The sequence below is a fragment of the Mesoplodon bidens genome (genome assembly GCF_964165515.1).
Source record: "Mesoplodon bidens genome assembly, chromosome: 6".
Lineage (NCBI taxonomy): Eukaryota > Metazoa > Chordata > Mammalia > Artiodactyla > Ziphiidae > Mesoplodon > Mesoplodon bidens.
This window is the reverse complement of record NC_138162.1, coordinates 104,348,783-104,374,932: the sequence shown is the minus strand read 5'-3', so window position 1 is coordinate 104,374,932 and position 26,150 is coordinate 104,348,783. Positions and strand designations below refer to the sequence as shown.

The 26,150-nt window shown below is 46.0% G+C and overlaps 2 protein-coding genes across 5 annotated transcripts in view; one reads left to right on the top strand and one right to left on the bottom strand.

Moving 5' to 3' along the window:
- Window positions 1-2,579, bottom strand: part of CHMP7 (charged multivesicular body protein 7) — a 53,886-nt gene extending 51,307 nt beyond the window's left edge. The window contains exon 1 of the mRNA XM_081237501.1: window positions 2,465-2,579. The gene's annotated coding sequence lies outside the window, so the exon portion shown is untranslated. The remainder of the gene's footprint in view (window positions 1-2,464) is intronic.
- Window positions 1-16,434, top strand: part of LOC308619027 (tumor necrosis factor receptor superfamily member 10A-like) — a 37,512-nt gene extending 21,078 nt beyond the window's left edge. Inside the window, exons 1-10 of one of the 4 annotated variants that reach the window (XM_081237497.1) lie at window positions 2,629-2,935; window positions 6,713-6,818; window positions 7,635-7,748; window positions 8,460-8,571; window positions 9,351-9,424; window positions 9,512-9,607; window positions 10,141-10,172; window positions 10,627-10,803; window positions 12,924-12,999; window positions 14,426-16,434. In XM_081237497.1, coding sequence (XP_081093623.1) covers window positions 2,753-2,935; window positions 6,713-6,818; window positions 7,635-7,748; window positions 8,460-8,571; window positions 9,351-9,424; window positions 9,512-9,607; window positions 10,141-10,172; window positions 10,627-10,803; window positions 12,924-12,999; window positions 14,426-14,739 — 1,284 coding nt within the window. In that variant the 5' untranslated portion in view covers window positions 2,629-2,752 and the 3' untranslated portion in view covers window positions 14,740-16,434. Of the gene's footprint in view, window positions 1-2,627; window positions 2,936-6,712; window positions 6,819-7,634; window positions 7,749-8,459; window positions 8,572-9,350; window positions 9,608-10,140; window positions 10,173-10,626; window positions 10,804-12,923; window positions 13,000-14,425 lie in introns of those variants that run through there. The other 3 variants (XM_081237495.1, XM_081237498.1, XM_081237496.1) reach the window with 3 other exon arrangements.
- Window positions 16,435-26,150: the final 9,716 nt, after the last annotated feature.

Below are 26,150 nucleotides of genomic sequence, written 5' to 3'. Positions count from 1 at the left end.
TTAGAATGGCTATTATCAAAAAAACCCAGGAAATAACAAGTATTGGTGAGGCAGTGGAGAAAAGGGAACCCCTGTGCGCTCTTGGTAGGATGGTAAATTGGTGCAGCCACTATAAAAAATTATGGAGGTTCCTCAGAACATTAAAAATAAAACTACCATATGATCCAGCAATTCTACTTCTGGGTATTTATCTGAAAAAAATGAAAACACTAACTGGAAAAGATATCTGTACACCCATGTTCATAGCAGCATTATTTACAATAGCCAAGATATGGAAACAACCTAAGTGTCCATCAATAGATGAATGGATAAAGAAATTGTGGCATATATATATATATATATATACACACACACACACACACACACACACACACACACACACACACATACACACAATGGACTATTATTCAACCATAAAAAGAATGAAATCCTGCCATTTGTGAAAACATGGATGGGCCTTGAGGGCATTATCCTAAGTGAAATAAACCAGACAGAGAAAGAGAATACAATATAATCTTTCTTACATAAAAATCTTTAAAAAAAAAATCAAAAAACAAAACCCCAAAAAAACCCAAATCAAGTTCACAGATACAGAGAACAGATTGATGGTTGCCAGAGGTGGGGAGGGCGGGTTGGGGGTGGGGGTGGAGAAATGGGTGAAGAGGGTCAAAAGGCAAAAAGGAAAGAAAAAAGGACTGTATGCAAACGGAGAGTTAAGAGACTCAGAGACAGCTCCATGACTGTGGGCTTTAGCACAGGGGCTGGGGAGGATTTCCTCTGGCTGGTTCGAATGTCTCTTTCTTCCTCTTGTTCTCAGTGCCATGGTAGGTGACGAGGCTGGGGGTACCCAAGACCTCCACCAGCCTGAGTCATCAGTTCCATCCAGTCTGCCTTGGATTCTCTCTGGCAGCTCCCCTCCCCAGGACCAGCTTAGACTCCCCTTCCTCTAGTTGGACTGTTACTAGAAGACCTGCCTCAGGCCACCAGGGTCAAGGGGCAGTGTGTAAAATATTTTTTAAATGTTTTTAATTTAAAAAAACTTTCTTCAAGTCACACAGGGATTTATTGACTCAGGGATGATTAGAACCCAGAGGTCTCCAGTGGACATGTTGGTTTTCTGGTCTGCAATTTAAAAAAAGAAAAAAAAATCAAATATAGGGTCTGGTTGGGGGCCTTGCTGTTGACAAACAGCAAATACAAAAGCACTTCCCTACCAGGCTTCTGGGCCCTCACCAGGCTTCTGAGGGGGCAGCTTCCTGAACACCTCCCAGTTGTGGTCCCCCCGCCCCCACTTCACCCCACCACTACCACCGTGCAGCACAGGACAGAACAGTACAGGTTCCCAATCTGCAACATCCTAATAGGAAGTAGGCCTGTGGTGCAAAATGATGAAGGAAAGAAAGGAAAGGCATAGAGGGAAGAGGAGGATGACTTACTCTGCTCTGAACCAGGCTCACCGTGAATAGATTATTCCTTTCAGTGGAAGAGGTTTTCATATTAAAGGTTCCTTTCGCTTTATTTTGCATCATTATATCTGAAAGGTGCCATAACAGACTTTGATGGAACATTTTTTGATTTTTTTAACAAAGTGTTTGTACCTGCATTGTGTTGTAAATGCTCACACACCCCTAGGATAGAGAGCCCAGCACCAGTGAAGAATGGGGGACAGACTCGGGCTTGGGAACAGCACCATGGAGTCCATGGCAAGAGCCCACAGATATCAGAGGCCCAACCCAGACACTGGAGGGTGAGAGAGAGGGTAGAGGAAGATGCTGGGAACCCTGAGCGGGTATTCACCAGGGTCCAAATGTTCTATCAGGTAGAACTTCAGGTTTATAAAACAAACGTGATGAAAGTACATTTATACAGCCATGCTAATGATAATTAAGGTCCTTAAAAAGTAGAGTTCGCAACAGGAAAATATAGTGTGTATCCTTTGCCTTTAAATAAATACTTATTTGCAATTCGATAGTAAATTGATCATTAACATTAATTACGTGAATAGGCCCAGGGCAAAAAATCCCTCCAGGTCTGTCTCATTCTCTAAGCACTTAAATCTCAGAAAGTGCAAGTGAGTCTGGCAGTCTACTGATTTTTCTAACAATTCAAGATTTCTTAGTTCACACCCCTACAATACGTGCAGGGCATCCACTCTTTGCCAAGCGGGGCTGGAGGCGCTCCGCAGACTCTCGGGGGGTCTCCTTCTTGGGAGTGCCTGTTCTCTGGCCTCCTTGGGGCCCTGGTCAATAGAGGGGGGGGCGGGGAGGAGCAGAAGCTGAGAGTGGGCAGAAAGCGGTAGTCAGAAGACAGGTGGTTCAGGGTTTATGAACGGGTGGGGCATTTGCCCTGCAAAGGGGCAGGGTCAGGACCCGCCTTGAACGCAGATTCTGAATCTCACAGCCCGGATCACAACAGAGCCTGTGGGAAGTGCCCTGTCCCCACCTCCCAAAGGCACAGACCTTACCCTTGATGAAAAACCGCATCCCCGGGTATCAGCCGCCAAAGCAGGCAGTTTCCTCTATGAAACAGAGGGGCCCTCAAGGTCTCTGGGCTCCTCTCCTGAGCCACACGCGATTGGCTAAAGTGGTGAATGTTTACGTCAACTCGACGGAAGGCGTAGCTCATTCGCCCCCGAGGGTGGCGCAACCCCAGGCTGGTGTAAAGCTAGCGTCCGACTGAGTCATTACCCTGCCCCGTGCACCCGCAGGCGGCAGGACGATCCCGCGCTCCACGAAGCACACTTTCATTCCTGATGGCTCTGCCAGCTGTCACTCCGCGGCGACCTGGACAGCGAGCGCCCCGCGACCGCACGGGGCAGCGGGGACAGAGCACACAGGCCGTCTCGAGCACCCGGGCAGGGCGTGTTCTCGGTCCCAGGCCTCGGCTGCGGGGCCCCTCGGTTCTCATCTTCGTCGTCCGGGTTGTCCTGCTGTCGGTGAGTCCCCGCCGCGAGTCCCGGCTCCACATGGCGCTCTCCGTGGCCGGAAAAGGGCGGGGGCGGGGGGGGGGGCGGGACACGGCTGGGCATGTCCCGGCAGGACCCACCCGGGCGAAGTCCAAGTACATGGGGTGAGGGGGTGGCGGGGTGCGGATCCGGGGCTGGCAGCATCTACCTGCGGCCCCGAAGAAGAAGAGCCCGCTCTCCGCCTCCGGGTCCTTGGAGGGTCTGGCCTCCAGATTGGTCCCAGGGGAGCATCAGCGAGTGACAGACAGATCGCCTTTTCTTTCTCTTCCCCTTTCCTTCCTCCGATCCTCCTCACTCTTTCTTTCTTTTTATTTTGCACTACGTTTAACTTTTAAAACGTGTCCTTTGTAAATCGATTAACCGTGTAGGTCCCCGCCTTCCCCCACCACTGCCTTAAGCACCTTTGAATTTCCTTTTCCCTGAAAGGGGAGCAACGTTGTTTGCTGTTTGTTGCAATTTATGGGTGCTGTGTAGAAACCATCAATCAACCCACAGTTGGGACCAGATTCTCCCCACTTCTTTTTTGGGGTTGGGGGGGCGGTACGCGGGCCTCTCACCGCCTCGGCCCCTCCCGCCGCGGAGCACAGGCTCCCGACGCGCAGGCTCAGCGGCCACGGCTCACGGGCCCAGCCGCTCCGCGGCATGCGGGATCCCCCCGGACCGGGGCACGAACCTGCGCCCCCCGCATCGGCAGGCGGACTCCCAACCACTGCGCCACCAGGGAAGCCCCCCTCCCCACTTCTTTAGGAGGCTAGCTGGAGGCTCTGGGGGCGATTTAGCACTATCGGTGTGCATCCTAAAGAAACTCACTATGGAAAAAAAATGTGCCTACTTCCACTGCTTTCTCAGGTTGTTTGAGGCTCTTTTCGAAGTTTCTTATATGTTCACAGGAAAAAAAAAATTAAGGGCCTAACAAGGTTACAGGAATCATGAAAATGTGTACTTTGCATTGTACAAATTAGTACTAAAAATCAGAAAAGAAATAACGTTTTGTATTCACAAAAAAATACAGAATTCGTTTTTAAAATATCAGTTTACCATAGGTAGGACTCACTTGAGCACTGCTTGACGAATGGCTCTGGGTGCCTGTAGGCACTGTCAAGCCTCCGTGTAGCCATGCGCGTTGTCTGTTAGGTAACTCTTTAGAAGTGGAACTGCTGTCAGCAGGTTAGCTAATTTTACACTTTTGTTTAGTTAAGGATAAACTGGCCTCCAAAAGAAGGCTGGACCATTTTACCTCACACCGAGAGTCCACAAGTGTGCCTGTTTCCCTACACCTTTGCCACACTAAACTTTAATTCTTTGCTAGTCTAAGAAGTAAAAATGGGGCACCACAGTGCTGTGGTTTTGATTCCTCAAGTGCCAGTAGAGATTTTCAAGGATCCATGAGATCTCTGAGACTGGGAGTGAATGACCAGGAGACCCCAGATTAGGCAGCAGGGGAGGGGGCAAAAATACAAACAGTAAAAGAACTGACAAAAATCTTACACAAATTCTTTCAGGCAACATAAGAGTGCTTTAGTAGTTTCTAAGCCCACTATAACCCTAATAGTGAAACCTGACATAAACATTTGAAAAGAAGAAAAATATTAATACCCTTCAATATCCTTCCTAAAAACAGAGGCAAAATTCCTTAACAAAACAAATAGTAAACTAAATTCAGGAATATTTAAAGAAGAAAACATGCCATGACCAAGTGGGGTTAATCACAGGAATAACATCTGAAAATGAATCAGTGTTTTTCACTATGCTACCACCATGAAGGAGAAAAACTATATGAACAGCTTAACAGATGCAGAAAAAGCATTCGACAACACTTAACCTCCCTGTCATGATAAAACCTCTCATTATATCAGGGCAGAAGAGACCTTCCTCCACCTGATGAAGGCCACTTCCTCTTGGAGTCACATAGGAGATTAGGATAACCTAGAAAGGGGTGTGAAGGAATGTTCTGTAGTAATGCTAATTTCCAGGATCTAGATAGAGGGTTTGGGTTTCCCAAGTGTATGCGTTTTTAAAAACTATTTGAATGGTACCCTTAAGAATTATGCATTTCCTTCTTTGTAAATCTTAACACTGAAAAAAACTGTAAAGAAATATGGAGCTCAAGTGACTGACAATGCTGAAGTATTGAGTTGCAGACGTGAATTTCATCATAAAAATAAGACACATAGGAGAATGGACAGAGGGATGGATAAAGAAAGAAATATGGGGCTTCCCTGGTGGCGCAGTGGTTAAGAATCCGCCTGCCAAGGCAGGGGACACGGGTTCAAGCCCTGGTCCGGGAAGATCCCACATGCCGTGGAGCAGCTAAGCCTGTGCGCCACAACGACTGAGCCTGCGCTCTAGAGCCCGCGAGAGCCACAACTAGAGAAAGCCTGCGTGCAGCAACGAAGACCCAACGCAGCCAAAAATAAATAAAAATAAATAAATTACTTTAAAAAAAGAAAAATATGTGATAAAGCAAACATAGCAAAATATTAGTTACCGAATCTAGGTGGTGAGTATATGAGAGTTTACTGTACAGATCTTTAAACTTTGTTGGATGCATGAAAATGTTCATAATAAAACATTGAGGGAGACAGCCTGTGAGAGAAGAACCAGGAAAGAGAGGAGGGAATAGGACTGTGAAGGCAGGGAAAGGAGATTCCACCAACTTGTGGGGAGTCAGAGGAGGCCCAGCCTGGGGAAGGGACAACTTAGAGGACATATGTGGGCTTAGCTGTCCCCAAATACTTGACAGGCTTTTCTGTGGAAGAGAGCTGCATTTTATCTTGTTTAGATCCAGGCAGTTGAACTGGGCTCAACATAAGCTGTTTTCATCTGAACCGTGTTTTTCTTTCTTTCTTTTTCTTTTTCCCTTAATTTCACTTTCTATTTTGTCACTCCCAGGTTAAAGCAAAGTTGCAAAGACTATACAACCCCCCCCCTTTTTTCCTGTACCATGTGAAAAACAGCTGCTGATATGATAGAGCCCATGACTGAATACTTGAATGTATATTTCCTACAAATGAGGACATTCTCCCCCAAAACTACAACACAGCCTTCAACATCAGAACACTAACATCAACACGTTAATCCCCATCAAATCCTCAGACCCCATTCAAATTTTTTCGACTGGCCCCATTGTGTCATTGTTTGCACGGAGACTCATCTCAAAACCCTGTGTTGCTATTTCTTCTTCCTCTGTGTGACTCATTATGTGGACCGCTAACAGCTTCCTTTCCAGGACAGCTTGTCCGGTTAAAGCCAAAAGTTCCTTACTGAACTGTGATTCTGTACCCTGATTTTGAAAAAGTGTGTGCATAGTAAGACTCATTTGTGAAAATGTGTGTGTGCGCGCATGTACGCGCACGTGAGAAAGAAAGAGAGAGAGCCTGAGAGTATTACACATATGGTCAAATAGAAGAAGTAAAGACACAAAATAATGGATGTTTTCTCTAACTGGGGGGATCCCTGTGGTTTCTGTCTTCTTATAAAAAATGTTTCCTTGCCCATACTTTCTGGAATAAACATATTTTATTTTATTATAAGAGAAAGGAATACCAGGAAAAAAATTTAAGTGTAAGTTACTTGGTAGCACAAAAGGCCAGGGGACAAACATGAAAAGAATGAGAGTTTATAGCTGGAAGAAAGGCCCCAGTTCTGTTTCGTCTTGCAGGCTGTGGTCAAGGGACTGTGGGATGCATCCTGGGAGGGATGAGAGTCTGGAAGCCACTCATGCCTGTCCCTGCTTTGTCTCCACAGACTGCAGCTGCTTCAGCCATGCCCATAAGGCAGGAAAAATTTCACCAGCAATTAACTGCCCTGCAGGGATGGAAACTCAGCCTCTCAGGGAAGCTGTGTGCACCAGGTACGTTCTAAGACTGATCTCCAACCCTTACCCCACCCTTGTCTCCAAGTCCTTCTGGTCTTCTGACCCCAGCAGTTCCTGGCTCTTATTCCACAGGCATTTACTGGAAGTCTTCCATGTGCCAGGCGCTGTGCCAGTGGAGGGCACGAGACCCCCACCCTCCTGGAACCCTCCTCCTAGGATGGTACCCAGACAGATGGGCAAATGTGACAGTCAGAGAGATGAGATAGGAACCGTGAGGATAACTGAGTGATGGGTGGGACAGAGTTGGGGTTGGTGAGGCCTCCTGGGGATGGTGACTTTGGTGCAGAGAGCCAGGTAGAGTGCTCCTAAGAGGGCCCTGGGAACTGTCACCCCAGGGGGCAGGGCTGGGCTTGTTTGAGCAAAGCTAGGGGGCAGCTGGGGTGAGTGGAGGGTGGAGAGGTCACTGGGACAGGTGGGAGGAGGCCACAGACCCTGAACACTGTGAAGGGAGCATGAGTTTTATTTTTTTAGTGAGGTATTAAAGTAAGTAAAAATCTCATTCTTTTATATTGATACACGTTGAAATGATACTATGTTGGATATTGCCTCTTTCTTTTTACTCTTTAATGTGCCAACTATGAATGTGACTTTTATGTGTGGCTTGTAATATATTCCTGTTGGCAGTACTGGTCTAAGGTATGTGGTAGATGTAGAATCAAAAGATTAAAGCCAGGTCAAGGAGAGTTCCCCGTGTGGATTCCACTGATGGCCGAAAGAGGCAGCGCTGTCCACATTGCCAGCCTCTGGGAATCCTGTGGGGATTTACTCACCAGCTTTTCCCTTCCTTCCCAGGGTTCCATATGGAGGAAGCCAGTGGAGGTTGTACACCGTGCACGGATAAGGTGGATTACACCAATTATTCAAACACCCTCTCTTCTTGCTTACTCTGTAGGATTTGCAAATCAGGTACAGAACATGTCCCCATGCCTACATTTGGGTGATGAGATGGGATTTGAATGGAACGGGGAGTCAGAAACCTGATTTCCAGCCCAGCTAGGTCTTCATCCTACCCTGTCTTAGGTCAGTAAAATAAATGAAAACAGAAATTATTTGTATAACGTATGCCACCTGGTAGGGAAGTCTTTCAGAGCATCAGTTGGAAGGCGGGGAGTAATGTGTCCCTTGACGGAGGGGCTGGTTAGTGACAGCACGGGAGGCCTGGTTGAGTGGGACAGGGCTGGGTTTGAGCTGTGTGGCGAGTCTGGTTCTGGGCCGCGCCCCTGTGAGCCCTGTGACTTCTGCTCCGGGATCTCGGCCTCTCTCAGCCTTCATGACCAGCAGGGCCAGGTGTTGGGAAGTCACCCAAGTGGTCCTCTCCATCCAGAGTGTCTCATATTACACCCCACCCCGCCCCACCCCGGCTCTTGCTCCTGATTTGTGATCTAAAACCTTTTTCTTCCCAATCCTGATGTAATCTGTAATGACGCATGGTCCCTTGTATATGCCTCTATTGGTGACACGTGAACAGTGGCTGTCCTTTGGATGGTCTGTGTGTGTTGCTGCAGAAAATGGCCCCCAAATTACTTCCTGAACTGAGTAGAACTGAGTGGGTGGTGAAGAATGGTTGAGAGACACGTGAGGGAAACACCCCCCCAAAACCTTATCTTTGGTCTCCAGGGGAAGAAGAGAAAAGTCCGTGCACCTCAACCAAGGACACTGAGTGTCAGTGCAAACCTGGCACTTTCCGTAGAGAAGATGCACCTGAATTCTGCTACAAGTGCAGCACCCGGTGAGACATGGGAGCCTAGGGGTCTCCCAACCCACAGAGACCCCCAGTTTCCTTGTACCCCTTTCTCCAGTTTCCATGCAGCCCCTCCTACGTCCTCAGGGCTCCCTTGTGCCTGTGGGGTCTCCTGAGCATGCAGCAGCCCCTCCTCATCACTCTGTGTGTCCTTCCCCAGGGCCCCCTTCCCACACCTCCTCAGAAGGAGCCTAGAAAGACAAGTGTCTACCACAGACAAAAGTCATAATGAGGCCATATGTGTGCTCCTTCAAGGTTCCCATAAAACCCGAGCCAACTCAGCTGGCCTCACATCCAGCCCTTGTTCCCCAATAAGATCTGAATCTTTCCTATTTGGGGATTTAGAGGCCAATAGTAATTAGGTCTTCTCTGATGCTCCAGTGCTGGCTGTGATTGGTAGGAAGAGTCAACAGGTGGAGGACAAGAGGGTCCTTGTATTAAAGCTTGACTGGAGGATGAGGCTTGGCTTGTGCCCAAACCCTTCTGACCCTTGACATGGATGAGATGCCCCCTCCCAGGGGCCCAGCTCCTGAAGGGGCAGCTCTGAACACTCGGCAGGAGCCCTGGGGCCTGAAGTGCACAGCCCAGATCCTTCTCCCACCCAACAAGGGGTAGTGAGGGAACCCAGCCCTGCAGACAGGAGAAGCCTGTCCCTCCTGCACTGGCTGGTCAGGGTACCGCAGGTGGGAGTTTTCTCCCTCATTCTCCTCATCTGGCCAGCTTTCCCTGACGGATCCTCTTCATATCCTCCCTGTGTCTGTACCCAGGTGCCCTGATGGGATGGTCGTGGCCACGCCCTGTAGCCCCTTCAGCGACCTCAAATGTATGGACCGAAAATCAGGTACCCAGGCCAGTGGGGAGGCCCCGGTTCCTGGTGAGACAGTGACCATGCGTCCAAGACTGTCCACCACTCCCTCTCCCTCCTCAGGCACTTCAAAGCTGATGATCGAATCTGTAGCTCCAAGTGTGGCTTTCTGTGTCCTGCTGCTGATTGTATATGCTATCTGGAGGTTCCTCATTAAAGGTGAGGTTCTGGGAGGGAAGGGGGAGGTGCTGGCCCCCTCCTCCATCTCCCCAATCCTCCTGTTCCTCCTGGCTTGGCTCTGATCTTGTTCCCCGGGATCCCCCTTCACCTCCCACCTCACCTGCTCCTACGAAGCCGGGATCACATGAGTCCCCCATCTCAGCTGACGGTCCCCTCTTCCCCCTGGCCAAGTATGGTGTAGCTGGGGGCAGGGTCAGTTCTTAATGGCTTTAGGACCCCCAGCCGGGGCAGAGAGGTGGTCAGCACCTTGACTGGGTGACAAGAGTCAGGGGAGAGGGTCGTTCAGCAGAACCCTACAGAGATTTTACATGGATTTCATTTTCCCCCTTCTCTTCTCCCTCCCCGAGGGTTCTCCAGATTTGGAATGGCCCGCTCCCTGTCACCAGGCCCGGGGCTCCTTGTTCAGTGTCTGAGCCCCCAGCCCACACCCTGTCCCTAGCACTGTCCCTGGGGAGGGAGGTGCTGCAAGAGGGCCCTCCCCACTGCTCAGGTGGATGCCTCTTCTCTTCTAGGTCGTGGTGTGGACCCTAAGTGCATGGACAAAGTGAGTTGGTTTCTCCAGGACCTGGTGGCATCAGGCCCTCAGTAACTGCTTGGCCCTGGGTGGACACAGTCCCCAATTTGTCCTATGCTGTTGTCCCTGGCTCTCTCAAGTGGCGTAGGAGCTCTGGGCTGACTGTAGGAGAGCAACTGGCCTGTTGAGAGCAACCCTAAGGCTGGTTGGCAGCCCGTCCCTCTTACTGCTTGTGAGGCACCCTCACCCCATAACGCTGGATGCACCCTGGGGCATGGAGGGTGTCAGGAAGGGGTGCTGAACCCCCCTTAGCACAGCACTAGGGTCCAGGTGCCATCAGCAGAGCCCTGGATGTGCTGAGTCTGTACCCACCTGGGGGGCACAGCATGGGAGTAGGTGGGGAGGCAAAACCCACAATGTCCCCCGCAGACACTACATGGATCTGTGGGTATGGACTCCTGAGTCAGCTCTTTGCCTTCCCAAGGTCCTCTTCTGGCGCTCACATCCCTTAAGAGGTCCTGGGAGTCTGGACAATGCCCACAACAATATGCTGATCAACAGAGAGTCGCTGATTGATCTGGTCCCTGAGCAGGAGGTAGAAGAGCAGGTGAAGCCGACAGATGTCACGGCCCAGTCCCAGGGGGAAGCAAAGCGTCTGCTGGTGAGTGTGGTGCCCTGGCCCTTCTGCTTGCCCAGGACTGCGGTAGAAACAGGGAAAGGCTGATGCTGGTCAGGTCTCCCGTCCCATGGGGAAGTGGTGATGGAGGGAAATCATGGTCATGGAGGGGAAGGGAGCCCACCCCCTGCTATGGTCGACTGGCAGCTCTTACTCTACTTATCATCTGTCTGGTTCTCACCACATTCCTGGTGTCTAGAATAGCCAGAGTGGTCACTCCCATGATTGTTCAGTGACGGAATTAAAGCTACATGATATTTTTCTGTGTGATTGTTACATGCTTTTAAGCCATTCCTCATCACGTTAGGAATTTCACATTTATTTCAAAATTATTATTAAGTTGAATCTATTTGAAAATTAGTATTTGCCTCAATGAATAGACATATTTGTGGGGTGGCTTCCTAGTAGAAGTAGAATCTCTTTGTCAACGTATAGAAGTATTTTTCACTGTACACACACACACACACAGACGTTTGGGGTCATATCATTTCAATAGTTTTGATATGAGATTAATATATTTCTTTTTTGGTAACAAGCAAAAAACTGACTTAAACTTGTATGTTTTTTGTTTTGATTATTTTCAGATGACTGTTGTCTGTTAAGAGTCTTTCTAAGCAGACATGCTCTTGTGCCCATGAGTACATGCATGTGTGTTTTTTCATTTGGTTTAGTATTTTAATGTGCAGAATTTTATATATTAACTAATTAAATCTATCGATACATTTATTTTTCATTGCTCAGAGCTTTTAAAGTCCTTTATCGGGGCTTCCCTGGTGGCGCAGTGGTTGAGAGTCCGCCTGCCGATGCAGGGGACACGGGTTCGTGCCCCAGTCCAGGAAGATCCCACATGCTGTGGAGCGGCTGGGCCCGTGAGCCATGGCCGCTGAGCCTGCGCATCCGGAGCCTGTGCTCCGCAACGGGAGAGGCCACAACAGTGAGAGGCCCGCGTACAGGGAAAAAAAAAAAAAAAAAAAAAAAAAGTCCATCAAACAGAAGATAAAATTCTTAGGTAGTCTTTTTTATTTATTTATTTATTTTTTATTTGGCTGTGTTGGGTCTTCGTTTCTATGCGAGGGCTTTCTCTAGTTGTGGCAAGTGGGGGACGCTCTTCATCACGGTGCGCGGGCCTACCAGGGAAGCCCAGGTAGGCTTTTTTTAAATGATGTGACTGGTAGCATAGAATCCGCCTGCCAATGCAGGGGACACGGGTTCGAGCCCTGGTCCGGGCAAATCCCACATGCCATGGAGCAGCTAAGCCCATGGGCCACTATTGAGCCTGCGCTCTAGAGCCCACGAGCCACAACTACTGAGCCCACATCCCACAACCACTGAAGCCCGCACACCTAGAGCCTGTGCTCTGCAACAAGAGAAGCCACCGCAATGAGAAGCTCACGCACCACCACGAAGAGCAGCCCCAGCTCGCAGCAACTGGAGAAAGCCCACATGCGGCAATGAAGACCCAACACAGCCAAAAAGAAAGAAAGAAATAAAATTAAAAAAAAAAAGCTAAGTGGAATTTATTTTGTGATAAATAAGACATGAGGAGCTCCCTGAATTGTCCTGAGTTACCATCTCATTCCTTATACTCGATTTAGCTGCTGATTTTTTGAGTATTACCTTAATTTATAAATTAATCTAGGAAGAACTGAGATCTTTTAGATATTCTGTATTTTTCTTATGAAGAGAGGTAGCATTTTCAAGTCAAGGGTTTTATAATACCTCAACTAGATGTGTGTTTTTCTTTGGTAAATTTCTCCTATTTCTTATTGAGGCTGTGTCTTTGTACTACAAGTGTTCTGTAACCTTATGAGTTTTTCTGACTCTTGTAATTCTTTATATAATTTATTATCTGCTACAATTTTTAACATTCATCCATCGATACACTCACATTTAAGTATTGTTGCTAAACCATTAGAGTTTTGTAAGAATACAATCATATATCAAATAATGACTATTTTGTCTTCTCCCTTCAAATATCCTACATTGTATTTTTGTTTCACTTACGGCTGCATATGCCAGAATTTCCGAACAATGTTTGCTAGGCTCAGTTCTGGAATCCAGGACCCCTGATTAAGACCAAGGCTGTTCTCCACTGTGTTTTACAGGAACCAGCAGAAGCTGAAGGGTCTCACACGAGAAGAAGGCTGCTGGTTCCAGCAAACGGTGAAGACCCCACTGAAAGTGAGTGCTTTCCCTGGGCAGTGGAGCAGGAGTGGAGGGAGGAGGGAGAGCGTCCTAACTGCTGTCCCCATAGCTGTTAGGGCAACTCAGAGCAGGGATGGCTCGTCACTGGACCTTCGGGACTCTAATTCCCTCTCTGCCCCCTCTTCTTCTCCCCACCCTGCACCCCTCTGTCCCCTAGCAGTGTCCCCTAACACCTCCGTGTCCTTCCCTCCCCCCCATCCTCCCTCCTCCCCTGTTGCTCAGGGCCAGGTTGGCCCACCCTGAAGCATCCAAGGGGCTGTGCCATCCAGCAGGGCACCCAGTGGCCGCAGGAGGCTGTGGAGCACCTGACCTGTGGCCAAATCTGATGAGCTGTAGTGTAACTCGATACTGTATTGCAAAGAATTGGTAGGAAAAAGGACTGTAATATGTCTCATTAACAGTTTGTTGTATATTGATTACATGTTGAAACGAAAATTTTTAGAATATATTGAGTTAGTACCCTATTTTATGAAAATTAGTTATTACTTGTTACTTTTTACGTTTTTCAGTGTAGCTGTTAGAAAATACAAATTTGTATTTGGTGCCCACCTTATGTACCTATGGACGGTGGTGTGCACTGCATTTCACACACAACTCATTGAATCCCCAGTACAGTCCCGTGAGGTGGGTGGTGTTTGCTCCATTTTATGGGTTAAATTCTTGCTCCGAGTCTGTCCCCATCTAGCTCTGCCACAGTGTCAGTCAGCGAGGCCGAGCTGGGCGTGAGGCCAGAGACCTTCCTCCCTCCAGGCCCTTGCTCTGTCCCCATTGCAGAGGTGGCAGCCGGGGGACCTCACTCTTGTGAGAACGGCAGGTGCCCTCCTCTGAGGTCTGTTGCACCACTGTGTCCCGCCCTCTGTCTCCTACCACAGACTGCCTTCTCCCTCCATAATGTCCATCTCCCCTCCCTGGTGGGCCCTCATCCCCCCTTAGGGCAGGACTCTCTGGAGACCTGGACTCCCTGCAGTGCCTTGGGCACAGGTGAGGCCCATGCAGTGTGGCCTGATTCTCTGCTGATGGGAAGCATGTCAGGGACGCAGAGCAGCAGGTTCACCAGCAGGGGGCGCTCCTCAGGTCCCACCCTGGGTCTAGGCCTGACTGAGGGTCCTCTGCCCTTTCTTTTCTTTTTTTTTTTTTTTTTTTTTTTTTTTGCGGTACGCGGGCCTCTCACTGCTGTAGCCTCTCCCGTTGCGGAGCACAGCCTCCGGACGCACAGGCTCAGCGGCCATGGCTCACGGGCCCAGCCGCTCCACGGCATGTGGGATCTTCCTGGACTGGGGCACGAACCCGTGTCCCCTGCATCGGCAGGCGGACTCTCAACCACTGTGCCACCAGGGAAGCCCCTCCTCTGCCCTTTCTGAAGCCTGTCCCAACTCTGTGTCTGTGACTTCCCCCAACTTAGGCCTGAGGCGGTTCTTTGATGACTTTGCAACCATCGTGCCGTGTGACTCCTGGGATTCACTCATGAGAAAGTTGGGCCTCACGCAAAATGAGATCCTTCTGGTCAGAGAAGGGGTCCGGGTCCCTCGGGATGCCTTGTATGAAATGCTGGATACTTGGGTCAGCAACAAGGGACGGGAGGCCTCAGTCAACACCCTGCTGGACACCTTGGAAAAGCTGGGGCTAAGATTGGCAAAGCAGAAAATTCAGGACCACCTGCTGGACTCGGGAAAGTATGTCTATGAAGATGGTGAAGCTGGCTCTGCTGTGTCCTGAGTGTTTGAGGACCTCAGTCTTTCAGCTGAAGACACTTTTTTATCCTAATATACGTGCACTTTTTATTTGTATTTGTTATTTGTATTTGTCATTCATGTTGATATGTATGCATTTAATGATGTGTAACAGAATACACATCATTAAAGTGCAAACATGTTGTGAATCTTCGTACATTTATGTTTATATGTAGGTATTTATATAAGTATGAAAAGGTTTTTGTAAATATAGTTTCTAGGTCGTTTATGTGGGTTACCTGGATGAGGGCTGGCAATCAAAAGCAATTAGAAATACAAAAGGAGGAAATTCCCTGGCAGTTCAGTGGTTAGGACTCTGCGTTTTCACTGCTGAGGGCCCAGGTTCAATCCCTGGTCGGGGAAGTGAGATACCAAAAGCTGCGAGGCAAAAAAACCAAAACAACAACAACAAAAAGCACAAAAGAACAAACACAAAACAACAACAACAAAAAAAGCAAAAGGAAAAACAAAAGGAAAGGAGAAAAAGCCCACTGTGGGGAGAGCACTGATAGCATCTTGTCCCTCAGAGGAAGTTTGGTCACTTTTGGATGCCTGGTGACTTCTCCAGGGCCCACTTTAAACGTGTCAGTTTTATAGCTGTGTGAATATTTACATTTTTTATAGGTAGGAGTTTACAAGTGAGCAGAGAGTGAGGAGAAGTGGCATCCATGTGCAGCCCTGTATCTGGTGTCTGTGAACTGGGCTGTCATGTGTGGGCCTCCTCCTGTTCATCTGAATTGGCTATATATAAAGGATCGCAGACCCTTTGGAGGCTTTGGCCTTCTGCAGAAGAGACTCACACAAAAATACCAGTTCTTAAATACTGTGAGAATTGACCTAAAATGGCTGCTATATTAAGGTTTGGTCCTTTTACTGCTTTTTAAAAATATCTTTCTTCCATCAAACCCTTCTCCATAGTGTTCTAACTGCTGCAGGAAAACGTAATGGTGGAAGCAGTTCTCAGGGGTTTTTGGTCTATTCCATCTCAAAGCTTTGTGTGTTGTCTTCCCTAAGGTTGATGTGGCTAATGTGGCCAAAACTGGAATTGTCAGTGTTTAGGCAAATCAGGATATAGCATGTGGAGTCCACTTGAGTTTATAGAAAGGCTGACCCTGTGGTCTTGGTGCTATATGCCCCTGGCCCTGATGTCCCTCCCTTTCCTGGAAGTCAGGTGTTTCCTGCCTTTGCTGTTCCTTCTGTGCAGGCCACTTTGCCTTCATCTTCAGAGGGAAATATAAATGAATTCTTGTCAATCAAGTGTTGGGTCACTTGTCCGTTTCTCAGAAGACTTCCTTGAATGCCCATCTAAAGTATTAGCCCTGCCAGTGTTTGTCAGCTATATTCACTTGTTCACATGTTTATTGTGTGTTTTACCAAGGAGAATCTTTAAGAAACACGAACTTGCATCCTATACTGCCTTACGCCAGTGCAAATATGATACTTTTCAAGTTTTACTTGAAAATTGGATGTCTGTTCAAGTCTCTTCTCAATGAGAGGACCCCTTCTTGAAGATTTTGTTAGAAATATCAAACAATACAAGAAATATCATTAGGTACAAAATACTCATGTGTTTATGAATTTGTGACCAAATTATGCAATGTTATATTAAAATTTTTATAATTTTATATAAACATGCATTTTTATGAATTCGTGACCAAATTAAATATGCAATTTTATCTAATTTTATGTGTGCTTTTCTCCTCCATCCTCCTGTCCTCCTGTAGAACAGTGCTGAGTGACACAGGTACGGGGTGTGTGTTCTTGCTGTGTGACCCGCTCCATCCTTCTCCCTTTTATGCCTCGGGCTCAAGCCCGCTCAGCATGGGTATGTCTCCTGCTCTGACTCATGGATTTCCGGGCTCAAGCCCGCCCTGCATGGGTGTGTCTCCTGCTCTGACTCATGGATTTCCGGGCGCCAGGCTCCTGGGGGACTGGAGTCCAGCCCCTCCTCCCTCCCTCTCCTCCCTGCCCTTCCCCTGGGGGAGGGACCCCAGCCTGGCCCGGCTTCCCCACAGCCTCTGCAGGTGATGTCTCTGGGCCACACCTGGGCCTGCTGGGCTCCCTTGAGGTGCAGACCGGCTCTGACAGAGCTGCTGGGAAGTGGGGGGGGTGGGGCGCTGCTTGCTGGGGTCATTCTGTGACCCCTCACCTGGGGGCCCCCTGCAGCTCCTGGGCCACCCCCCCTTTCTGTCCCCGCTGGCCTTTCTGCATCCTCATCAGTGGGCCAGTGGCTCAGCCCTGCGACCTCTTGGAGCCCCAATTCCCTTCCCCTGGACCTTAGGGTCTGGCTCTCCCACCCACCTAGAGTTCCTGGGCGGTCCCGTGGTCCCACCCCTGTCCTCCTCCGCAGAGCGAAGGTGCTGGGTGCAGAGCTGCACACGCCCTTGGGCCTCCCTCCTGCCACTGCCCATGCCTGTGAGTTATTACATAGTACATCAGGATTAGGAAGAAAAATACTTTAGATCACAAATCAGGAGTAAGAGGTGAATTTATAATTACTTTAAAATAAATTCTTGAAAAGTAATTTTGCCTGTATGAGGCCCTTGTATTGAATCATCTGAATTGTCCTTGAACTGGGCAGTCTGATTGGGCCTCCATCTGTTTCTGTGTCTGTCAAAGTTTTACTGGAGCCTGCGGGGTGAGAAGGTGAAGGTGTTAGGGGCAATATTCCACAGTCAATAGGCTTTATTTCACAGTCCACTTGGGGTGAACCTGAGCAGTTTTGCAGGATATGTAAAAGCCCATATCAGGGCTTCCCTGGTGGCGCAGTGGTTGAGAGTTTGCCTGCCGATGCAGGGGACACGGGTTCGTGCCCCGGTCCGGGAAGATCCCATATGCCGCGGAGGGGCTGGACCTGTGAGCCATGGCCGCTGAGCCTTCACGTTCGGAGCCTGTGCTCCGCAACAGGAGAGGCCACAACAGTGAGAGGCCCGCGTACCGCAAAAAATACCCAAAAAGACAAACAAACAAACAAAAAAGCCCGTATCAGTAGAAATTACTCTAAAACTTAGTGTTTTAAAAACCACAGCCTTTATTACATCACCATTTCTATGGATCAGGAATCCAGTCCCAGCGTAGTTGGGTTCTCTGATTCTGGGTCTCACAAGACTGGGGCTGTGGTCACTGCAAGACCTGAGTGGGGAAGGACAAGCTTCCAAGCTCACACACAAGGTGGTGGCAGGATTCAGTTCTTGGGGGCAGTTGGCAGGAGGCTCCCCTCGGTCTTTGTGCTGTGAGCCTCTCCATAGGGCTGCACACCACATAGCAGCTTCTTTCGTCAGAGCGAGAGAGCAGGGAGAGACTGGGGGAGTGTCAGGGTGACTGCAGTCACCGTCCTTCTACCCTGATCTTCAAAGAGACGTCCCGCTACTTCTGCTGTCCCATTTCTCAATATTTTGTTTGAAACTCTGACAGGTCTGAGATCCTACGAGCGAGTTAACAAGTTACCTTGCCACAGTTATATATGTGAGTCCTTGTGTGTCTGTGTAGACCTGGGTAGCATGTATGTATTTGTATCCATGTATCCATGTGTATATGTATGTATTTGTGTCCATGTATACATGTGTATATGTATGTATACAAACATACATGCTAGCAGACTATACACACACCATCACGTCGTGCAATTTCTGGATCAAGGATCAGATTGTTTAGTTGCCAAGCAAACTTAGCCCCGGTTACCCAAGCCCCAGGTCTCCATGGAGTGAGGCGGTGGAGGCAGACGTTCCTGAGCGTGCAGTGGGGTTTATGCCACTGGAGAGGAATCCCATATCATGAAACTCAGAGCTTATACAGATGGTTGACACATCTGCCCCTGCTCTCCTCCTCAGTAAAAAAAAAGATCATATATCTTACTCTGCAATAGAAACAAAGTCTCTTGGAGGAGAGAAGCCTAGAATGTGAGCACATGTCCTTGACAGGGAGGGGACAGCCTCTAAATCCCTCCAGGGAGGTAGCCAATCTCTACCTTCTAAGGCATGTTTACCACTCAAAGAGCCTTTAAACAAAGTGGCCCACAATCTTTGCTCAGAAAGCTTAAACTTTAAGCAAATCTGAAAAATGTCATCTTGTCCATTTTATAAATGAAAAACAATAGTCTGAAAGGCCAGAAATTCATCCCAAGTAGTAAAGAAGATAACCAGGGTGCCAAGTAGTAAAGAAGATAACACAGCCTCCCGGCCTGGATGTTAAACATTCACTCTGGAATTTCATTAAATACATATAAACTTCTAAACCCACAATATCTTGAGATTGGACAAATAGAAAATAGAAAACTCATTTTTAAAAATAGATTTCCTGGGCTTCCCTGGTGGCGCAGTGGTTGAGAGTCCGCCTGCCGATGCAGGGGACACGGGTTTGTGCCCCGGTCCGGGAGGATCCCACATGCGACGGAGCGGCTGGGCCCGTGAGCCATGGCCGCTGAGCCTGTGCATCCAGAGCCTGTGCTCTGCAACGGGAGAGGCCACAGCAGTGAGAGGCCCGTGTACCACAAAAAAAAAAAAAAAAAAAAAAAATAGATTTCCACAAAAACATTAAGTGACTTTTCACCCACCCCTTTCCTGTGTCCTGAGTCATCTCTGCCGTTTTTGGGTTCCTCATACCCAGGTTTTACCACCTCTCATCACTGGCCTGCTGTTCTTCAGGTTTCCTCTTTCTCCTCTGTCCTTGTGGCTGCACCTCATGCTCTCCCTGCTGAGTCACTGCAAAAGGTCTTTCATTTTTACATCTGTCTCTCTCCTCCACTTACCCTTATAATCCTGTAGGAGCTCTGGAATCTTGCTGATCCAAACCACTTCCCAGGATTTCCACCCCTCCCCATGCCTCCCCCTGGAGAGTGTCCAAACAATGTCTTATTAAGTGGCTTTTGCTCCATTCTCTGAGTCGCTGAAACCATTTCCACACTAATGACCATTTTAATCTACCTGTTAGCCTAGTTAAATAATCATGGATTATAGGAACATATGCACACCAAAATGTTTCTTGTAGTATTATTCAAATGTCAAAAACTTCAAAATAATTAAAATGTTCCCAGTGGGGTTCTGGTTAAATTACTGGTGTTAACACTCATGCAGTATGTTAGGGAGTTATTAAAAGTAATACTGTAGCAAAATAATTAATGAAATTAAAAAGTGTTCAAAATATGTTAAGTGGAAAAAATAAGATTATTAATAGTATTTACATGTGGTGGTTTTAAGACAGGTGCACAAATTCTTTGATATTTTTCTTTCAAGATATATAGCTGAACATGGGCTGCAATTAGCGACTCACCTCTAATAAATAGGATATGGCAGAGGTAGCAGTATGTGACTTGTGATGCTAGATCATAAAAGGCATCCTGGCTTCCTCCTTCTTCTCTCTCTTGGATCCCTCTCTGGAGAAAGCCTGCTGTCATGCCATGAGGACATTCAAGCAGTCCTATGGGGAAGTCCTGTGATGAGGAACTGAGGCCTCCTGCCCACAGCCAGCCGAAAGCCGAGGCTTCTTCATTAACCACCTGTGATTGTGTTGTCTGGGCAATAGCCCCTCCAGCCCCAGTCAGTCCTACGGATGACTGCAGCCCAGCTGACATCTGGAAGACAAACACATGGTCACCTGAGCCAGAAACACATGGTCACCTGAGCCAGAACCACCTATCTAAGTCACTCCTAATTCCTGACGCTCATAAATGGATTACAGATTATGGTTTTAACCTGCAGCATTCTCAGGCAGTTTATAGGCAGCAATAAATACTATTAGAATATACAGGTTACACTGAGGACCAGTCATCATTGAATCATCCCAAATCCACTCCCACTTTCCTCCCTTCCTTCTTTCTACTCATCTGTCTGTATCTAATGCAATGCACTAATGAGTTGAGAGTAAAAATCTAGACGATGGGGAAATAATGGGGCTTTAAAATATACATGTATCATTGTAAGGTTCTACAGCAAACTTGTCTAACATATATTAATTTAAAATATACAATGTTCTGCCCTTTTTCTTGAAGAAGCTTTAGTATGAGAAAATTTACTCTTATGTAAATATTTCTCCCAACAAATCAAATATTTATAAGAAGCACTACCTAGAAAATTACTATAAATTTCTTAGATCACAAGACACACCCATTCCTGAAAGAGGAATTCCAGCCAGAAGCTCACTGAAGCCATTGTTGCACTGAAGCCATTGTTGCAACCCTCACCATCATTGTTGTAATCCTCTCCCTTTCTGGTTGAAGAAACTTCCAGGGGATTTAAATGACTTGTGCCTTTTACTCCCCCTATCCCCCACTACTTTCATTTTTCTTTACTTCCCCTTTTAGGAATCACATATTTAAGGACTAGAACATTCAAAAAACACATATGTGCAGAATTCGGAAAGTCACTGTGCATGTCCAGGGAAAGGTGCAGGCTCAGAAAAGATTGGAAAAGACCTTAAGTGTACACCTCGGCTTAACTCTCAGCACACAGACCCTCTGTGCTAACAACAGCAAGAAGGAACACCCTGGGGAAGGAGGAAAATCTGATCTCTAGAGTTACCACATTACAAGATTTAAGTGTCCAATTTTCAACAACAACAACAAAAATCACAAGGTATACAAAGAAACAAGAGTATAGCCTATTCAAAAGAAAAAATAAACCCAAAGAAACAAACATTGGGTTCTTTTCATCTTTTAGTACTATCTGACCATATGTATGAATAGTCTCTCTGTGTCTCTCTCTCTCATACACACACACACGTGCGCACACACACACATTTTTACAACTGAAGGTTATACATTATGCAAAGTTTTAAAAATCAGGCTACAAGATCAAATGTTAAATAATGAATTTCTGGTTTAGAAAGCAACCTCATATGCTTCCCGCAAAGGACTATGTCAATGCCCCACTAAATACCAAAGAGTCACAGAAAAAGTGACACATCAACACATGGATTCAGACCAGGATCTTGTGCTATAACTGACAGCATGGAGACAGCTGGAGAACTTTGAGTAGCTCTCATTATGAGACAGAAGTCATACATGGATGTTAATTTTCTGATTTTGAAGGTTGCTTTGTGGTTATGGGGGAGAATGTCCTTGTTTGTAGAAAGTACACACTGGATATTCAGTAATACTGTTTATCTTTTCAGCAGCTATTTTTCAAATGATTCAGGAAAAACCTTTTTGTAAGGTTTTGCAACTTTAATTTCAAAGTGTTTTAAAGTAGTAGAAAGTTGATTTCAAGAAAAAAATGTTAAAATAAAGACAATTTTTGTTGAGCCCAGTTCAAGTGCCTGGATCTAGAGAAGATTAAAATCAGGCTTCCCTGGTGACGCAGTGGTTGAGAGTCCGCCTGCCGATGCAGGGGACACAGGTTCATGCCCCGGTCCAGGGAGATCCCACATGCCACTGAGCGGCTGGGCCCGTGAGCCATGGCCGCTGAGCCTGTGCGTCCGGAGCCTGTGCTCCGCAACGGGAGAGGCCACAACAGTGAGAGGCCCGCGTACCGCAAAAAAAAGAAAAAAAAAAAATCCAGTACTCTTCCATAAAAGCTTGTCAAGTATTTGGGGACAGCTAAGGTCACATGTGTCCCTCAACTCCTCCCTTTTCCAGGCTGGTCCTCCTGTGTCCACGCAATGTCAGTCAAATCTCCCTTCTCTGACCTCACAATCCCATTCCCTCCTGTCTTCCCTGGTTTTCCTCTCTTGGGCTTTTTCCTTCAACATTTCATCATGAACATTTTCAAGCACTTGATAAAATTTAAAGACCTGTACAATGAACTCCCATATGTATAATTACCACCTAGATTCTATAATTAATATTTTGCTATATTTGCTTTAGCACATATTTATTTCTCTCTCCATCCCTCTATTCATCAGTTTATCTCATTTTTATAATATCAGTTGCAGATACCAGTACACTTCTCTTAATACTTTAGAGTATATTTCCTAACTAGAGTTCAAAAGTTGTTCAGTTTTTTTTTAATGGTGAAATTTAGAAATAGTAAAATGTACAGTTCTTAAGTGTACTATTCAATGAGTTTTGATATAAGGCATACATGTATGTAACCCTAATACACTATCATAGAACATTATCATTACCACAGAATATTCCCTCTTGCCCCTTCCCAGGTAACCCTTTTTAAAAAAAAATAAATTTATTTATTTATGTTTGGCTGCGTTAGGTCTTTGTTGCTGCATGCGGGCTTTCTCTAGTTGCGGCGAGCAGGGGCTACCCTTCTTTGTGGCGCGTGGGCTTCTATTGCGGTGGCTTCTCTTGTTGTGGAGCATGGGCTCTAGGCGCTTGGGCTTCACTAGTTGTGTCACACAGGCTCAGTAGTGATCACGGGTTTAGCCGCTCCGTGGCATGTGGGATCTTCCTGGACCAGGACTCGAACCCATGTCCCCTGCACTGGCAGGCGGATTCTTAACCACTGCGCCACCAGGGGAGTCCATTCCCAGGAAATCCTAATCTGCAAGGCCGGCCCAAGAGGCAATTATTCTTTCCACCGTGGATTAGTTTTTGCCAGTACTGAAATCTTAAATAAATAAGTGCATCTACGTCAGCCTCCAGTCACTCAGAATGTTGTTTTTGAGATTCATCTACGCTGTTTTATGTACAAGCAATTTGCTCTTTTCTGTTGATAACTTTCATGGTATAAATATACTCCATTGTATTTCCTTGTATAAATATACTCCAATTCCATCAAGTGCTTCTCTATTTTTTATTGATATACCCTAGGCCATTTCCAGTTTTTTGCTATTATGATTAAAACTGATATGAATTGTTCTTTTATAAGTTTTGTTAATATGTGTTTTCATTTATTTGGGGTAAGAGGAATCGCTGGCTCAAAGGTCAGGTGAGTATTTAATTTTAGAAGACTCTGTCAGAATATTTTCATAAGAAGTTGTACGATTATATGCTCCCATTACCAACGTAGGAAAGTTCCAATTGCTCCACATCTTCACCAACATTTGCTGTTGTCAGTCCTTTTAATTTTAGCTCATCCACCGTGTCTGTAAAAGCAGTTCATTGCCGTTTTAGTGTGCATTTTCCTCATGGTTAATATATGGTTCATTTTCCCTTGCACATACCAGTACATTCTATGTCTTCCTCTGAGAAATGCCTGTTCAAAGCTTTAACAACTTTGCACTGGGGGGCTGGGTTTTAAATCAATGAGTTATAGGTGTTCTTTACACCTTTTTCAGAAGCTGTTTTGCAAACATTTTGTCTGAGGCTGTAGCTTGCATTCATCTTCTTACTGATGTCATATGATAAGGAGAGGTTTAACACTGTGACAGACTCCCAATTATCAATTTTCTTTAATTTTTTTTTGCATGCTCTGCATTAGAACTAAGACTAATCTCAAGCTGCAACTATAGTCTCTTAGGTTTTCAAGAAGTAGCTTTATTAGTTTAGGTTTTATAGACAGGTAATGATCTATGTTTAATTTTTGAGTATGGAATGATTGAAGGGATGATATGCTTTTTTTTCCATGTGGATATCCACTGTTCCATCAAATATGCTAAAATACTTTTCTTTCCTCATCGAATTGTTTGACACCTTGGTTGAAAATTAAAGAAACATACAAGTTTGGGTCCATTTTACAGCCGTCTATTCTGTTCCATTGATTTAATTTTCCAATCTTAGGACAGTACCATGCTGTTTTAAATTACTGTCACTTTATAAAATGTCTTGAAGTCAGATAGAGACAGTCCTCTAATTTTCTTCTTCCTTTTCAGTATTGCTTTGGCTAGCTAGGACCTTTGTATTTCCAAATTATTTTTATAGTCAGCATGTCAAATTCTACCAAAAAACTCTAGTAGTATTAGGACTGGTATAGGGATTACATTGAATTTATGTATCAGTTAGGGGAGAATTGACAATATAGAGCTCCTGATCAATGACTTTCTATTAATTTAGGTCTTCATTAACTTCTCTCAGCAATGCTTTGTAGTTTTCTCTCTAGAGGTCCTGCATGTTTATGATTTATGTTTTTGACATTCTTCCAAATTAAATTTCAAAACTTTGTTTTTTGATGTTCTTTTAAACAGAAACTTAAAATTTGCTTTCCCCACAGTTTGCTTCTAGTACATAGAACTAAAATTGATGTCTGTATGTTGACAGTGTGTCCTGTGACATGCTAGAGTCACTTACTAAATCCAGTATCCATTGTCTGCAGATGAAGATAATTCTCTTTCTTTCCAATCTTTGTCTTTTCCCCTGCCTTTCTACACTGGCTAGGACACTGACTACATTGTTGAATAGATGTGATGAGCCAACACCCTGGGTATTATTCCCAAACTTCATGGGAACAAATTCAGTATCTTACCATTATAAATGATGTTAGCTGTAGCTTTTTTATACATACCCTTTATCAGATGGAGAAAATGCCCTTCTGTTCCTAATATGAGAGCTTTTATTATGAAAGGGTGTTAAATGTTGTCAAATGCTTTTTCTACATCTATTAAGATGTTGAATAGTTGTTCTCCTTCACACTGTTAAATAGTGCATAACATTAATTAATTTCAGATGTAATCTAATAATCCTGGGATTATTCCCACTTGGTCATGATACATTGTTTTCTTTAATTATTTTGACTCTATTACATATTGTTTTTCTAAGGATTTTTGCATCTATGTTTTGGAGGAAACTGATCAGCATTTTTCTTTTTGTGTGAACAATGGCTTTGTCAGTTTGGGGGATTTTTTGCTTTGTTTTTCAATCAGGGTTATGTTGGCGTCATAAAACAGTGAAGAAGTATTCCTTTCTCCCATATTTTCTGAAAGAATATGTGTAAGATTGGTGTTATTTCTTCCATAACTATGCATAGAATTCACAAGTGAGACCACCTGGACCTGCAGTTTTCTTTATTACAAGGTTTTAAATGGGCTTCCAGTTTCTGGTCATGGCATGTAAGAAGCTTAGAAGTCACCACTCAATCCTAACAATAAGTAAAAATATGAACATACTAAAAAAAAAAAAATCAACAACTCTTCTTAGATCTGTAAGACAAGTGAGGTCATAGGGCAAACCATTGTCTCCAAAATTGAAGAGACAGACAGGCAGGTACAAAGATTCACAACTCACTGAGCAAAAACCTGCCAGCAAAAAACTCCATGGGAACCAGTACTGGATAGGGAAATCTCAACCATAACTGAGGAATTGATGGAGGCTCAGTGTGGACAAGATCGAGAGATAAAAACTCCAGTATGGTGGAGGGGGGAATGTTGGTGAAACACCCTTTTGTGAGTGTTGCCTCTCAGAGCTATATCAGATTCTCACAAGGAATATCAGAGAAAAACTCCCTAATGCTTCCAGCAGGAGGAGGGGAAAACAACCATTTTGAAATACACCATAGCACTGTGTTCACCATAACAAGTTCTGCTGTCAGGAGAAACTATTTAACCAGAGCCTAACCAGCTGGGGTTTTATGAGAG